The following is a 17,679-nucleotide window of genomic DNA, read 5'->3' as shown; positions in this document are numbered from 1 at the left end:
ATAAATGTTAATTGGGTGACTGCTGATTATTAATGCCTAATTGTCTGTTTCAGCAATGGTATTTATGAAATTTTAAAACAGTGAAAGGCTAAATAAGTCTTCTATGCCAACACTATCAACACTGCTGAAATAGATTAATTTCCATTTCTAACATAAAACATAGTAAAAGAAAAATAGAATATGCTTAACTTTCTGCATCTATCTGCACTTAGACCAATAAACCGAGGTATCTGGAAAGGGGAAACAGCTCTAACTTACCATATATATGAAAAGAGGCACAATGCTCTGCAATGCTCCCATATACTGTCCAAGAGCTATATTAAATCTTTCAATATAGAGATCTGGAGGGCTGGCCTGTGAAAAAGAACATAAATGTGATCATTCCAGGAAACCAGAAGATCTTCCGGCACAATCTAAAATGCAGACTTAGAACTCAATCAAAGTTCACACTGAAATTCACAATAAAGAAAAAGAGGAGGCTTATATCCTGAAGTTTAGTTAAGATTTCTAGCTCTATTCCAATATCTGCTATGCAAAACTGAGGTTTGATTTAGCTGCCTTTAAAATGTGTGTAACCTTACCATGTCAGTTAAAAGGCTTGCTCTGTTAACAAGTAAAAAGGTAAATTTACACTTAAGATAAATGATATGATTTTTTAAATCACCACTAAACTACAGACATTTACTATGGGAATCAAACTATATTTGGGCTTGCAATAGGGGGGGAAATTCAAGGAAGTGATATAGGCTTAATATACTATGAGAATGTCTGTTGATATGTTAGAATTACCTTAGGTACAGTAATATTCTAAGTTGATACTAACTTGGTTGTACCACTCCTGTAGCTAACCAATTATAAACCTATTGGCTAGAAGGCAGGACTCAAATGGTCCATATACATCTGCAGCTCTGGAGAGCAGTTAAAATAAATACAATACATGACTGGCATTTAACTCATTGTTACCAAATACCATGTCATAAAGCCATCAAAAGAGAACACTTCCAATTTAACTGCACATCGTGGAATGAATGTGAATGTGTGTATCCCCACACACAAATCCATATGTTAAAACCCTAACCAGTGCAGCTCTATTTAGAGTAAGGAAGTAATTAAGGCTAAATGAGGTCATAGGAGTAGAGCCCTTATCCTACAGGATTAGTGTCCTTATGAGAAAAGACACCAAGGGGCTCATTCTTTTCCCCTTCCTCTCCCTCCCCTCCCCCAAAGCACACTCAGAGGAAAGGCCATGTGAGCACACTGCAAGAGGATGGCTGTCGACAAGCCAGGAAGAGAGCTCTCATCAGGAACCAAATCAGCTGGCACCTTAATCTTGGACTTCCCAGCCTCCAGAATGGTGAGAAATAAATTTCCGTTGTTTAAACCACTCAGTCTGTAGTATTTTGTTATGGCAGCCCAAGCAGATTAAGACACTGTGGTTTACAAAAACGTATCATGTACTATTTCATTTTATTCTCTAAAGCTAAATTAATTAAGTACCATTTTAATGTTGAAGAAACACACAAATGGGCAAGGATTTGCCTAAAATTAGAATGACAGATCCAAGTCTTCCAGCTATGAACTCATTCCTGGGCCAGGGAGTTGGGGGAATGGCATGGCACAAAACATCACACAAACTAAACTGATTCCACACGAGGGCTAACGCAGGAACAGTCTCCTCATCTGATAACCACATCGTATACACAAAGTCCGGCTTTCAAACGAGTATACAAAGAAACACCACGTTGAAAGACTCCTAAATATTAAATTTAAACATTGAAATATATAAAACTATTTCAGCTAAGCTGTTTTAGAAATGTCCAAATAGTCCAATAATATTTAAAAAAAAATTTTTTTTTTTAAACTTTGGGTTTATTTATTTATTTATTTTTATGGCTGTGTTGGGTCTTCGTTTCTGTGCGAGGGCTTTCTCTAGTTGCGGCAAGTGGGGGCCATTCTTCATCGCAGTGCACGGGCCTCTCATTATCGTGGCCTCTCTTGTTGCGGAGCACAGGCTCCAGATGCGCAGGCTCAGTAATTGTGGCTCACGGGCCCAGCCGCTCCGCGGCACGCGGGATCTTCCCAGACCAGGGCTCGAACCCGTATCCTCTGCATTGGCAGGCAGATTCTCAACCACTGCGCCACCAGGGAAACCCCAATAATATTTTAAAATAAAATTTAATTCATTTTTTTCGGTTCTACTTAGAAGCTTAGATATGTGCAGCAAGCTGTCCTTACTTCTAATTCATCTTTCATTACTGAGTTTTTACATACAGGTTTGGTGCACATTTGGTGCTTTTTTTTTTAACATTTATTTTTCTTAGTCCTCCTACTGCAATAAATTGAATGTTATTTCCATTTAACATCTGAGGCAACTGGGGCTCAGAAATATTTAGTCAACTGATTACAGTCCTACAGCTAATAAGCCCAAGAATTAAGATTCTAACCTTGTTCAAACTCAGTCCTTCCAACTATTTATAATCAATTTTTAGCACCCTGAAACTTTCAGAAAAAAGTTCAGACTTCCAATTTAGGCCACTATCTACCTCTCTGCTATCACATCCTGCTCCTTCTTCCATGTAGCACAGTCATCACATGGAACTACTAACAGTTCCCAAACAATGTCTGTGTGCTGCTTAGGCCTCCTTGACTGTATCTTCCACCTGACGCCTTTTATCACCACCCCCAACCAGACTCACCCTGGCTAACTTCTACTCATCCTTCAAGATCTGTGTCACTTCCTCGAAACTGAGATATATGGCCCTTCAACAGGGCACCACCACACTTATTCACTTCTCCACTGGGTAGTCTCTGTCACTAAACTTTCAGCCCCTAGAGGGCAAGATCTGTGTCTTATCTTTATATCTCTAGTGCAGACCACAGAACCCGAACATAGTAGGTATAGATAAATGCTTTTTTTTTTTTTTTTGCACTTAGGACAGTCTTGCTTAAATCTAAACTTGTTTAAATCTAAATCTAATCTAGCCTTGCTTAAATCTAAATTGCTATTTGATCATTTAACAAGGCTATACGACAATTCATTTAGCCCTCTGAATTTCGATTTCCATACATATAAAAAATAAGAAAAACACTAATTGTGCCATTTCCAAGATGTGCTGAGAATCAAAGAAAATAATGTGTGCTTAGAAAAATGTCAACTATTACACATGCACATGCAAGTAGCAAGAGTAAACTCCTTTATGAATTAACTACCTATTTGTTTAATACTTCAGAAAAACCTATTAACATTATTAAAGGCATTCTTTGTTAACTAAAAAAATTGGGGAAAATAGTTCCACATTATGGGCAAACTTTTCACTATAACTAATGAACAGAATCATATGTAATATCTTTCTCTAAACTGCTTCGAAGAACTCTGGAAATGATATTTCAATATTCAAAGAAATAAATTTTAGAAGTATGGTATGAAAAAAGAAAATCTGAAGAGTTTTTGCATTAAAATAATTTTCCTTTTTCATAAAAGGATACTGTATCTATCCAAAAGTTAAAAGTATGAACATTGATCAAAAGCCACACTTAAATTTAATAGCAGACAGAATAAATAAAATTGAATTCCTTAGTTATTCTTTTCAAGACTTCCCAAAGCCGCAAAGGTTATGAGTATTAAAAAGTACTTTTTGTACTGAATCAAATGTCAGAACATTTACTTAGCTTTTTTACTTCCACATTACATGTAGCACTTATTCAAAACCTCTTAAATGACAGACTACAAATTATAATAGTCTTCTAAAATAAATCCATTCTCTTTACTAGAAACCTAGAAATACCTGTTAGTAAAAAAGCTAATCGAATTGTTCCTCCTTAAAACTTAAGTTCAGTATACTTTGGGTCCCATTGGGGAAATTGCTACCTATTTGATTTACATAATTTCACCATGAATGTATTTGGATTGGACATTAAATGAAATTTTTTACCCCTAAAATAAGCTTCATTTTCTTCTCAAATAAAGTAAGAAAAAAGCAATTGGCCAGAAAAATAACCATTACTCCAAACATGCTCCAACTTCTCATAACAGACTTAGATTCCCTGAAATTTGTAATATAGCTGGTAGGAATGTTTTAATTTCTTCTTCTTCTTCTTTTTTAAATCAGTAATTCATTCATCTGGTTTAAAATTCAAATTAGTTCAAAAGGGTTTAGAGTAAAGAATTTACCTTTCATTCCTTCCGCACTGAACAAACCAACACTTAATTCCTTTATAACCTTCCAGAAGAATTTTACATATATACAAAAAAATAAGAATCCCATTTATATCCTTTTTCACACAAATGCTAACTTACAATCATACTAATCTGCACTTTTCCTAACAATGTATCTTGGAGACTGTTTTATTCTAGTGTTTCTCAAACATTTTGATATCAGCAACCCTTTATACTCTTAAAAATAATTGGAAATTCCAAAAAGCTTTTATTTATAATGTAGGTTGTATCTATTAATATTTACCATATTAGAAACTAAAACTGGGTTTTAAAACTATGTATTAATATATTCTAAAATGACAATAATAAGCTCATCACATTTTAACAATTTTAATGTTAAAATACAGTTAAATATTTTATATTATAAACTAAGTTATATGTAAATAACTATATTTTCCCCCAAAAAAATTAGTAAGAAGAGTGGTATTGTTTTTACAGTTTTGTAAGTCTCTTGAGAGTGGCTTAATAGAAGACAGCTGGATTCTCATATCTGCTTCTGTAATGAATCAGTTGTGATGTGATGTTTTGGTTAAAGTAAATGAAGAAAATCCACCTTCACACAGATATGTAGTCAGAAAAGGAAGGCATATTTTAATAGCCTTTTCAAATAATTGTAGATATTCTTCTCTGAAACTTGACAAGTGGTAGTTTCTTAAAGGTTAGTTGGGATATGAAATCTGAAACTATCAATGAATTCTTGATACCCTATTACATTAAAACCCATTGTTCTATCTTCTACTTTGAATGGGTCTTTTACAGATACATTTTATAGCATTACAAACCGGTCATTTGAAAAATACTGACTCACTGAGTTATGTAGATCTAAATGATGACACATTTCACTATACAACATCAAAAAAAAATTATCACCATCTATCTCATCAGAAAAGTCTTTTTAAGTATTGGGATGTTATCAAGATCATCGTTGTAGATACAGGTTTTCCAAAATTCTAATTTTCACTTCAAAGCTCAAATTTTATCATTGGCAACAAATACCATCAGTTGTTTTCCTTGAAGTGACACACTTCTTTCATTTTTCAGAAAATGTCTATTAAACACCAGTCTAAATAACCATAGTTTGTCAGTCATTCTTTCAAATAAAAGGAGTGTTTTATAGGGGAAAACACTAGCTTAATAGCTAGTTTAGCTCAAAACTCATATAACCACAGAAGTGCTATTTCTCAAAACAATCATTGTTACTTTAGTATACAGCTTCCCATTTCTTCACAAAGAATATTTTTCTAAGTATACGCAAAGTCACAATTCAATAAAATTAATATTTTTCACTGCTTCATCTAGGACATTCTTAAGTGAAATGCTTTTGTTTTCTGCTGTGAGTTTGTAGAAGTGAAGATTCATGCTAAGGCACCAAGCAGTTTTACCCACCATTGCTTTTGCACCATCAGACCAAATATCCACATAGTGAAAAGGGAAACTAAGATCTTAGTAGTATTAGAAAAACAGTTTTGATTTTACAGACCCCCTGAAAAGATTTCAGGGACCCTTAGAGGTCCTCAAACCACTTTTTAAAGAAATCTATTCTTTTAAGTACAATGTTTGAATGTACTATTTATTTAACCAGTCCCCCATTTGATAGCTTGTTGCTAATCTTTTATTACCACAAGATGTTGCAATGGATTACTTCATACAGATGCTATTTTGTAGAGAGTAATTTTAAAGAAAAATTAAGTTTAAAAAAAGTAGAATTAGATGATAATCATGTATCATCATATAAAAACAAAATAATTTTGGTACTTAAGAGTTTTATAGAACCAACCTGCTAAATATCCCTTAAAAATATATATACATATACACATATATATATATTTGCTTACTAAGTATATTCCTTAATTACCTCTAATTTTGAAAGCTAGATAAGGAAGCTTGGTCAGTTACTCTAATTAGACATATATTAATTTTTAGAACAGCATGACTTGTTTAAATAATTTTACTAGCCAACAGACAAATATACTATGGTCTAGGTCAGTACTGCCCAACAGAACTTCCTGTGATGATGGAAATGTCCTATATCTGCACTGTCCGATAAGGCAGCCGCTAGTCATGTGTGACTACTGAGCACTTGAAATGTATCTAATAAAACTAAGAAAGTGAATTTTTATGTCATTTTAAAGTCACATGTGACTAGTGGTAACCAAACTGGACACTGCAGATGTAAAATACAAATAAGTTCCACAATTTCATAATTATATCCCTCCTCTTCTATCTACACCCTATCCCCATCCCACCAAAATGAAACATGAAAAAAATTTAAGAATATATGCTTTTATGTTCACAAAAACGTTGTAGTTGTCTTTAAATAAAGAGATGACTTTCATATGTTATAATGAAATAGGGAGGAAGAAAAGACGGGAAGGAAGGATCTAATAAACATAACAAGGCCACTAACATATATCTTTGTGGAAGTAATACATGTTCACTGAAATTTTTAAAATTAACAGTGCAATTATAGGAAAACAACCACTACCAAGAATGGTAGATAACTACCATCAACATTTTCTTCTGTTCTTCTGTGTGTATGTTTTATAACAAATATGGAATTATTTTGTAATCTGCTATTATCACTCAGCTATATATATCATCGACACCTCACAGACCAAATGTATTTCAACAACGTGATTATAATGACTGTCGGGCCCCACCACTATCTACTTCATCAGTCCCTCTTCATTAGATACTTAAAACCAAGCTCTGCTGTCTGCATTATCCAGGTTTGCGTGGTACTTCTACTCCAGATTAGCACTTCAGTGGTGCAAATGTGTTGCGTGTCTTCAGCAACAATACAATCTTATGTTTAAACAAAAAATGACACCACTCGTTGCTTGAGAGAGACCAGGTTCGGGAACTATGGTACATTTGCCTAGGCCAGTGAATTTCAGAGAATGCTGCTCTCCAAGTCACCTGAAGGGCTTGTTAATGATGCAGATTCCTTTGCCACAAAGTCCAGACTCAGAAACTTTCCAGAAGTGTATATTTTTAAAGAGAACTTCAGGGGATTCTTTAAACAGCTGGCCCAGCAGCTGTTAAGCATTTAGAAGCCTGTACCTTAGACCACTTCAAAGGAAAGAGAGGTGCTCTATGGGAAGGAAGTCTAGAGGATCCAAGAGAGGGCAGAGCAGTAATTACCCACCCTATACAAGGCATTTATTGCATGACAATAGTGACACTGCAGCTGCAAACTATACTGAAATCAATAAAAATATGATACACTAACATTTTAATATTAGTGTTAAGACTATAGGTGAATTGTTCTTTTTAATTTAACAGCTTCTTGATTATTATCAACTTCAGTGATTATGAAGTTATTAAAGTGCAACGGTGAAGTTCTAACTCCATTTAGAATGCAGAAAGCCACCAGAGAACATCAGTCCTGCCCCGATGATAAGAAAAAGCTAGTTAACCTACATAATCAATTTTCTGAGCTCATCAGAGACCTGAGGTCACTACATTTTACAACTGCCATGTCCAACCAAGTGAACTGAATTCCAAAGAGTGACAAGCTCTTCTAAGGAAAGAAAGGACACGTGAACTGTTTCTCTCTGGTGACGGCAGCCATAAAAGCTGGTACAAGAACAACAGAAGCTGAAATAAACCATTAAAGGCCCAGTGTGAACTAGCAGTATAGAACCCCTGGGAGCCTCGACACAAGGGCAGTCCACACCTACTCCCCAGCTCTTTTCCATGGGTTTCCACTGGGCCTTTGAGACGAATACTTGAGGGCAGTGAAAGAGATCAGAAAGCCACCTTCTATGGCACAGATGTGCTAGGCCTGTCAAGGTTTGAGGGTGGGGCAGGAGTCCCTAAGGAAACCCAAGCACACTTCGGGGCCCATCAAGAGTAAACAGCTGCTGATTAGCTGCCAATGGAAGACATGAATGAAAACTGCCTGTGCGCTGGACCCTACTCGCCTACAAAGCAAAAGCCATTTGTTGAAGGGAAGGGGTAAGAGATCCACCTGCACCCTGGTGACCCTTCTTTTACCTGAGGCAAAAACTGTCTACTATGGGGGGATGGACAGGGAATCCTCTAGCCCTCCTGTCACAGGCAAAGGTCAGCAATCAGCGGGGAGGGAGCAGAAAATCCATTCACGCCCAGGTTTCTGCACTACTACAAAACAGAAGCATCCTGCTGCTGAGGGAAGTGCAGGAAACCTGCTCACTCCCAAAGCCCCCCATGGATGCAAGGCGAAATTTGGCTGCCACAGGGTGTGGGGGACAAGAGGTGCAGGAGTAGGGAGAAAGCAAGAAGCCCTCCGGAGCTCTAGACCAGGGGTCAGCAAACCAGAGCCTGCAGGCCAAATCCAGCCCACCACCTGTGTTTATAAATAAAGTCTGACCGGAACACAGTCATGTCCATTCATGTATGGATTGTCCACAGCTGCTTCCATGCTGCAACAGCAGAGTTAAAGATGCTGCAATAGAGACCACAAGGCCCGTGAGGGTAACTACTACCTGGCCCTTGGCAGCAAAAGTTTACCAACCCCAGTTCTAGACCTTGAACTGAGAAGGACAAGGCTATCTGCAAATGGGGTGAGGAAGAGGGAGACGAGAACGCTGAGAAAGCCCCACTTCCGAGGGTTCAGGTGCACGGGGACTACCTATGACTGAGGCAGGAGCAAGAGAACCAGGGAAAAAAACCCAAACGCAAAATCCTGCTCCCCACCCCGAAGCCTTGCACCAAGAAACAGGCAACGGCCATCCACTCACTGCTGGGAGAGGGCCACAGTGCAAAGAAAGGCCCCCGCCACAAAGGAGGGCCTGCTAAGGGCTGAGGCTACAGCAGGAGCACTGGAAAAAACCCTCCTGATTCACACTAAGAACAGAGCAGTCACCGTCCACTGCTAGAGAATCTAGGCCTTACTGTTTACTGAAACGACAAAACGCAAACCCACGTCAACCACTAATACGACTGACTCAACTCCTCACACCAACAGCCCGACAGAAGAGGGGCAGGCCCATTACTAAGCATAAATATTATTTATGTCAGTCTCTACTGATGTTTTTATACAATGTCCAGCATTCAATTAAAAACGCCAAAAAGGAAGAAAACACACCCACTGTCAAGAGTTAAACAGTCAACAGGCCCAGACACAGAGATGCCCACAAGCTGGAACTATCATACAGAGACTTTAAAATAACTATGACTAATGTATGTTATGACCCAGTAGAAGAGGTGGGCAACATGCATAAAAAGATGGGGAATTACAGCAGACAAATGAAAAGGTTTTTTTAAAAGTCAAACGGAAATGCTAAAAGTTTTCAAATAGTTCCTTCATAATCTTTTAACATTTTAACATTTATTCCTATATTACCAAGTATGACTTCCGCATTTTGGATACGATACAAATGGACCTGAATGCTCTCTTAATATCATTTTCTATATCAAACTGGAAATTACTTTTTAAAAAAAATTTGCCTCTACATGACTAACTTTAGCAAAAATGAATAGCGTGTAATATACTTTTAGTCTAACCAACTTATTCCATGACTTTCCAGAGCAATACCACTCTGCCAACAGACAGATTTATCAAGGCTCCAGAAGCAATACTAATTACACCTAAGGCTGACGGAGATGCTACATAAAACTGGAATTTCTTTCCAAATAGACAAATACATACATCTGGCATTACATTCTTATCCATTCCCATTCCTGCTGTGCAGATATTGTTTCCACAGTAAAGTATCCAAAAAACATAAGTTACGTAGAAGGTAAATGAATCTCGGGAGCTGGTAAGAACTATAATGTACACATTAGATGCTCCTAATATAAGTTGTAAGGATGATTTTCTAATTAAAAGCAACAATAAAAAAGTCAAAGTGAGTCTAAAAGACAGCAGAAGACATTTCTCTCTTAGGTCTCTTAACTTTCAAAGTTAACTGCTACTATCATTACTATTACGCTTATTTCTAAGATAAGACTTGCCTCCTTTTCCAAATACTATTTGGACTTGAACACTAAACATAATTAAAGCCAAGCCTCTGTGATCCTGGATTCCTTTAGCTTATCCACATAACAACGAGATAAACCTAGGTTCTAATCTCAGCTTTTTAACAGACAAGCTAGGTAACAAAGAACAGTTACAGAAGGTTCAAGATTACTTCATAAGAGAAAATATCCAAAGTCAGATGAACTAGGATGACTTCTCAATTTCCTATACACCTCATCTCTTTTACCACTGAGCAAAACTTCCAATTTAAGTACATAACTCTGTCTCAAAATAAAAAGTTTATTTTAAAAAGAATACAACTCCTAAATGTACTCTTTACACTCTGATTAATAAACAACTGCAAATAATTATTCATTATTTGAGTGATTTGACTCTCCTGCTCATCATAAATTCCATTTCCTGAGTTAAGGATGCTGTTTTAACTGGAATAAGTAGATCGTTCTAATAATCTCAGCTGTAAGGCAAGCATATGGTTTTTATTTTTGTCAACTAGTAAGTACTTTTACAGGATCTCTTTGGGGCCTGGCACTATGTTAAGTTCTATAAGGACACATGAAAAGAAAACACAGACCCTGCCTTCAAAGGATGGTAGTAAACTTATTAGAATTATGGTCTGAATGGAAGCCTATAGACTGATAGAGGGTTAAGGCGTCTCACTGGCAAATTCTCTAAGAACAACTCTGCTATAACAACTACTTTAAGTTCTAGTTTGGACTTAAAAATAGATCTCCAAATAACTTATTCAGAAGGACTTTCTGGGGACTTCCCTGGTGGCACAGTGGTTAAGAACCCACCTGCCAATGCAGGGGACACGGGTTTGAGCCCTGGTCCAGGAAGATCCCACATGCCGCGGAGCAACTAAGCCCATGTGCCCCAACTACTGAGCCTGCGCTCTAGAGCCTGCGAGCCACAACTACTGAGCCCACGTGACACAACCACTGAAGCCCGCGCACCTAGAGCCCGTGCTCCGCAACAAGAGAAGCCACCGCAGTGACAAGCCCACGCACTGCAACGAAGAGTAGCCCCTGCTCGCCGCAACTAGAGAAAGACCGCACGCAGCAACAAAGATCCAACACAGCCAAAAATAAGTAAATAAAATAAATAAATTTATTAAAAAAAAAAAGAAAGAAAGACTTTCTGTGAAGAGATAGTTACCAGTTGGCAATGATATTTACCTTACTTGAAATCTATGTAAAAAGGATAACAGACAATCTTCTCACTATCTAAAAATCTTCCTCACTATAGCACGGAGTAAACAGCATTATTTTGGGAGAATGAAAGATTTTTAAACACACTTTGTAGCTCAACAGATATAGAAATTGTAGCCTTTAAAAAATATACAAGCTTTCAAATGACTGCATACAACTAGTTGAATTATGCTGCCACCCACTGGACAAAACACAAATAGCAAAGCAATCCATGGCTCATTTTAAACACGAAGATAACCTGGTTTCATTTGTTGGCAGTCTGGCAATAAAGCTTTTACAGGTAATCTGGGGTCTACGAAGACTGAATCAAAATTAAGTCATGTTGACTGATTATGATTTAGTTTCTATTAATTTCCATTATTAATTGGTTTGAGAGTCAAATTATATTTAACTCAACCAAGATACATTTAGCTTAAAAGACATTAAAATTACTCTAAATTCATTTAAATGAATGGTTTAAATGCAATTAGTTAACTTCCTTTAAAAGAGTTGACAAATACTCATTTAAACTATTCTAAATTCTGCCTTATTTGAGAATAAAAATCGCACCATTTTCCTTTTCTGCTTCTGTCTTTGTGGTCTCTCCTCCTTAGGACCCTGCACTCAGGTTAGTATTATCAGTGCTGTTCCGAATAACATTTCAATGTTATTGTCCTGGCCTGGGAGCCAAAATCTCTGTTTAAACACTGTTTCTTGGTGGTAATGTACAGTGTAAGTTCCAAACCACTGACAAAGAAACTGTTGGAAGAAACACACTTGCTAGTGGGTTCCCGACTATAAAGCTACTAGATCAAAATATCAGAATATTTTTATTTGGCCAAAGTGAAAATATACTCTCAATTTAATAAAGTATATTAACATATACAATAAATGTATCAACATTACGTGGGGAGAAAATGCCTCCCAACTGCTCTAGTGGATTCCAGATTCAGATGTACACAAAAATAATCAAATTGTCTAAGTGTCATTTAAAACAGTTTTAGGGCTTCCCTGGTGGCGCAGTGGTTGAGAGTCTGCCTGCCAATGCAGGGGACATGGGTTTGAGCCCTGGTCTGGGAGGATCCCACGTGCCGCGGAGCAGCTGGGCCCGTGAGCCACAATTACTGAGCCTGCGCGTCTGGAGCCTGTGATCCTCAGCAAGAGAGGCCGCGATAGTGAGAGGCCCGCGCACCGCGATGAAGAGTGGTCCCCACTTGCCACAACTGGAGAAAGCCCTCGCACAGAAACGAAGACCCAACACAGCCAAAAGTAAATAAATAAATACTTAAAAAAAAAAGAAAGAAAGAAAAAAGAAAACAGTTTTAAGAGTAAAGGATGTTATATCCATGAAGTTCAATTATCCAAATGGTAGTGGGATAAAACAGAATCTTCTAAGTATTATCAATTCAAATACTGATTTTAACAGTCAACGTCCCCCCAAAATCTCAGTGACTTAACAAAACAGAGCTTAGATAAACAAAATGTGGTATAACCAAACAATGGAATGTTTTTCAGCCAAAAAGAAGAACAAAGTATCATACTATAAACATGAATGAACCTTGAAAACATGCTAATAAGTTAATTAAGCCAGATACAAAAGGTCATATATTGACTAATTCCATTTCTATGAAGTGTCCAGAATAGGCAAATCCACAAAGTAGATTCGTTACTGCCAGTGGCTGAGAGGAGGGGAGATTAGTGAGTGGCTGCTAATAAGCGCTGGCTTCTTTCTGGGGTGACTGAAATGTTCTGAAATTAGTGATGATGGCTGCACAACTTCATGACTGTACTAAAAACCACTGAGTTGTACACTTTAAAAAGGTGAATGTTAGGGTATGTGAATTGTATCGCAATAAAAAAATAACAAAATTTTTTAATGTGTTTAAAAAGAAAAAAATATATAGCAAAGTTTTCTTTCTCCCATGTTACATGCCCATCTTGAGGGTCTGCTTCATGTTATAAGCACTCAGGGACGCAGGTTAAGGGAGCCTCTACCACCTAGAACACTTGGCAGAGAAAGGGAAACATGGAAAATTGCACTGCCGATCTTAAAGGCTTCAGATCTTTGGGTATATACCTCACCAAACACACTTCACTTTCTCTTAAAATTCACAGGCCAAAGCACTTGACCAAGTCTAACTTCAATGGGATAGAGAAGTACACTCCTGACTGGAAACATTTGGTTAATAGCATTAAGACCAGCATATTTACCTAATGAGCACTTAGTTCAATACCACACAGGCCAAGAGAAACAAGTAAGTCAGGATTCATGCCCTTAAGAAGCTCCCATGGGCTTCCCTGGTGGGGCAGTGGTTAAGAATCCACCTGCCAATGCAGGGGACACGGGTTCGAGCCCTGGTCCGGGAAGATCTCACATGCCGCAGAGCAACTAAGCCCGTGCGCCACAACTACTGAGCCTGCGCTTTAGAGCCTGTGAGCCACAACTACCGAGGCTGTGTGCTACAATTACTGAAGCCCGCGTGCCTAGCGCCCCTGCTCCGCAACAAGAGAAGCCACTGCAGTGAGACCCGCGCACCGCAACGATGAGTAGCCCCCGCTCACCGCAACTAGAGAAAGCCCGTGCACAGCAACAAAGACCCAACGCAGCCAAAAATAAATAATGTGTTATTTGTGTCAGTTTATAATAAATAATTAGTGTCAGTTTATTATAAATAATGTGTCAGTTTATAATAAAATAATAAAATAAATAAAAATAATAAAATAAATAAAATAAAATAAAATAATAAAATGTGTTTATTATAAATCATGTGTCAGTTTATTATAAATAATGTGTCAGTTTATTATCTTACTATTTTTCTATTTGTCCCATCTGTTCTCTGTACCTTTCTCTATCCTTTCTTGACTCCTTTATTTTCAAATTATTCCATTTTCTCTATTATCTTGTTAATTACACTTTTTACTATTTTTTTTAGTGATTACCCTAAGGTTATAGACTGCAACCTTGTCTTACCATAGTCTGAAATAAATGAGTACTTTTACCTCTTCCTCAACAATGCAAGGGCCTTAGAACATTTAAAATCCTTTTACCTTCTTCCTCAACAATGCAAGGGCCTTAGAACATTTTAAATCCTTTTACCTTCTTCCATCTTCCATGCAACTGTCATGTGTTTGAGTTATTTATATTATACCCTATAAGACATTATCACTATTATTATTCTACACTTGCATATTTATCTTTGTTTTCCTTCATTCCTACTGATTCTCCAAATTTTCATCTAGGGACATATTCTTTCTATCTGAAGAACATTCCAGTATTTCTTTAAAGTTAGAGACTACTGGTGATGAATTCTCCCAATTCTTGTCTAAAAAATGTATTTCTCCATTTCTCTTGGTTTTATGATCACCTCACCTCCTAATATAACTACATATTTCTGACTGAACGTCAGACACTGTTTATGAAAAATTATGGAAACAATTTGATGTCTAGGATAATGTTCTTTCTCCAGGAAGAATTTACTTTCGCTTCTGGTAAGCAACTAGAGGAGCTAGCAAATCCAGACCATCTTAATCCAATCAGGAATCAAGTGCCAGCTACAACAAGCTAGTCTGTAACTTATTATTCTTACTACACCTGGGATGTGATCCTTTAGGTTTGGTGGGACCTGAACTCCAATTTTTATTACCCTATCCCCATCAACCCATCAAAGCTCTATTAAATTTCTCAGCCTATTAGCCTCCTCTTCCAGAATAAATAGGTGCCTCTAGTAGAGAAATGGGTCAAGTGCTAGTCTCCCGTCTCTGGATTTCCTCCTTTTCCCAGGTCTTGGTCCTACAATTCTTCATTTTTTTATTAGCTCCCTGGCCCATTTAAAAAATTGTTCTCAGCAGGAGGGTTGGTCTAAAATTATCTAGCCTTATCAATCATATGTCTACGGCTGTACCTAACAGAGTACCTTGCATAGTTATATAGGAAAGAGCTAGCTATATTAGGTTCCCCACTAGGAAGCCCTGTAACCAATCAACCAGCTCAGTTGTTTTTATACTGTCCAAGAAATCAACTGTGATTGAGAAAAGCAACAGGGAGTCCTTAAGGTTTTGGAACAAGAAAGTATGCCCATCAAAAATTTGCATTTTTAGAGGATTAGTCAGTCAAAAGAACAGACTGCAGAAAGGCAGACCAGTAAGGAGAGTACTGCTCTAGTGCAGGCATGAGCCAATAATAAGGAAAAAGGTGACAGCAATGGGAATGAAAGGGGACAGAAGCAAATGAAGTTACCGTATTCTATCAACCTTGACTATCACCTGGAAATAACAGGTAAGGGAGAAAAAAGGAGTCAAAGGTGAATATAAAATCTCAAGTCTGAGAGTAAAACTGATTTGAGAGAAGAGGAATTTAGACTCAGACATGAATATGAAGTATCTGTAAGAAGAAATCCAAGTTGAAATGTCCAATAGGCATTTGGAAAAGCTGGTTTGAGCCCTCACCAAAAGTATAGTGATTGCTAAAAGTTTCAACAGAATTTGCCAAAACTAACCAGAATATTGTTCACTCAACTAATAAACCAATTTTGGTATTTCAAAAAATCAGAACTGGAAATTCACATTTTGAGGCTTTGGAGACATGGAAAAAGGAAAATAAAATAGAGATGTTCATTACCACATTTAAAGAACAGAGGAGTGAAGCACAAGCGGAGAGAACGGTTTAAAAAAAAAACTAAGGCAAAACATATGTCACAGTTCAATCTAGTAGTAAGTAAAAAGTATAGATATACACGTAATAAAATACAAGAGTAAGCAGAATACTAAGTAGGTTTAGCTATATAAGTAGTTTAATAAATTTAACAAAAAAAATTTTAAAGTTACCGAAGTGGTTGAAAAATCATTGTTTCCAAAATGAAAACAATATTTATTTTTTTAAAAGAGGAAGCAAGTTAGATTACGTTGTTATATTAAAGCATTTAGGTTCAACAAATTAAAATAATCTTTTACAATCTCTAAAAACCAGTATTCTCTAGCTTTTAAATCAATAACTGGGGAATAGGAAACATTATTTCATACACTCTTCAGTCCCTCCAACACTGATATGGCTTTTGATAGAGATAAGTAAGTCACTCTGGGCCATGTAAACTATACACACACCAGTAGCTATTTTAAGATGCCCTTGAGAGATAAGAGGCTGATGCCCTAAAGGTTCAACTCATTGATTTTATCAACCCCAACACTAAATTTCTGATTATCTGCCAAATTCAACTAATCCCACACTCCTGTTTTAGCTCATAATAACAATATTTCATTACTAAAATCAGAGCTGCAACTGCAAACAAAACACTCCACCCAAATAAAACTTTTCTGGCTCATGGGGCCTGGCATACACTCTTGTTCTGTCCCCAGTGAAAACTGCCCTTAAGGTCTCTATAAGGTAGAGATTACACCAAGATTATGCCACATACTTGCAACACTGAATAAATTAATGTACTGGATTAACTGAACAATGAATAAATTCATTGCCTAAGCATCTAGAGACACAAAGATTAGTGGTCATACGAGGCTAATTATGCTACTCTGCCCACTGGTCAAATTTGATGCTGAGCATTCATTCAACTTCTGCTGAGCTGTAACTGTGCCAGGCACTAAGGATAAAAACACAAACAAGCCCTCAAAGGAGGACAGGGCTGTGAGGTGGCCACACGTGGACGCAAAAACAATACAGAGTTGTTATTGCCAAGACGCTACGAACGCACACAAGAAAAAGTTCCAATGGCCTTTTTGTTTGTTTGTTTGTTTGAGGGGAGTGCGAGGGTTCTAGGAAGATTTTACACAGGTGGACACAAATGAGTTTAAGCCTGAGAAAAGAATGAAGAAGCATTTGCCAAGCAGGAAGCAAAGAAAAAATATCTTAGAACTGAGCTTAAAGCAACCAGATGTTTCAGTAAAGCCACTTCATTTCAACGTTGAGAAAATTCACAAGATGGTATTAGCATGTTTAATCAAGAGGCACACAGTTGCTGAGTGGCAGAGTTGAGACCAGAGCCCAGGTCCCCATGTTTTTATCCACTTTACCCTGCTATTTAATAATGGTTCGAGTTTACACTCTTTCACAAAAAAGATCATTTCAAAGTAAGATTTTTTTATAGTCCCATATTGCTGAACTCAAAGTAGGACATCTATTGAGTCTAAAAACAAGCTAAATTCCCTGGTTTTACATCGTATATTACCTTCACATTTATCAATATGGTTTTGTAAATACTAGCATCAAAAGAGCTATCACCCTTATCTATGTTATTTTTATAAAAATTATTCCTATTATTAGTATAAAGCAAAAATTCTTTGGTTACCTAATACGCTGTATT

The 17,679-nt window shown here is 37.1% G+C and overlaps 1 protein-coding gene across 3 annotated transcripts in view; it reads right to left on the bottom strand.

Annotated features, from left to right (window-relative positions):
• The window catches only part of CACUL1 (CDK2 associated cullin domain 1), a 63,662-nt gene that overhangs the window by 20,430 nt on the left and 25,553 nt on the right, over positions 1-17,679 (bottom strand). For all 3 annotated transcript variants that reach the window (XR_005016828.1, XM_036828773.1, XM_036828774.1), the window contains exon 4: positions 259-354. Coding sequence is in view for 2 of the 3 variants with exons in the window: in XM_036828773.1 (XP_036684668.1) it covers positions 259-354 (96 nt within the window). In the remaining variant the exon portion in view is untranslated. The remainder of the gene's footprint in view (positions 1-258; positions 355-17,679) is intronic.

The sequence above is a fragment of the Balaenoptera musculus genome, chromosome 16 (assembly GCF_009873245.2).
Source record: "Balaenoptera musculus isolate JJ_BM4_2016_0621 chromosome 16, mBalMus1.pri.v3, whole genome shotgun sequence".
Taxonomy (NCBI): Eukaryota; Metazoa; Chordata; class Mammalia; order Artiodactyla; family Balaenopteridae; genus Balaenoptera; species Balaenoptera musculus.
This window is presented reverse-complemented; position numbering and strand designations above follow the sequence as displayed.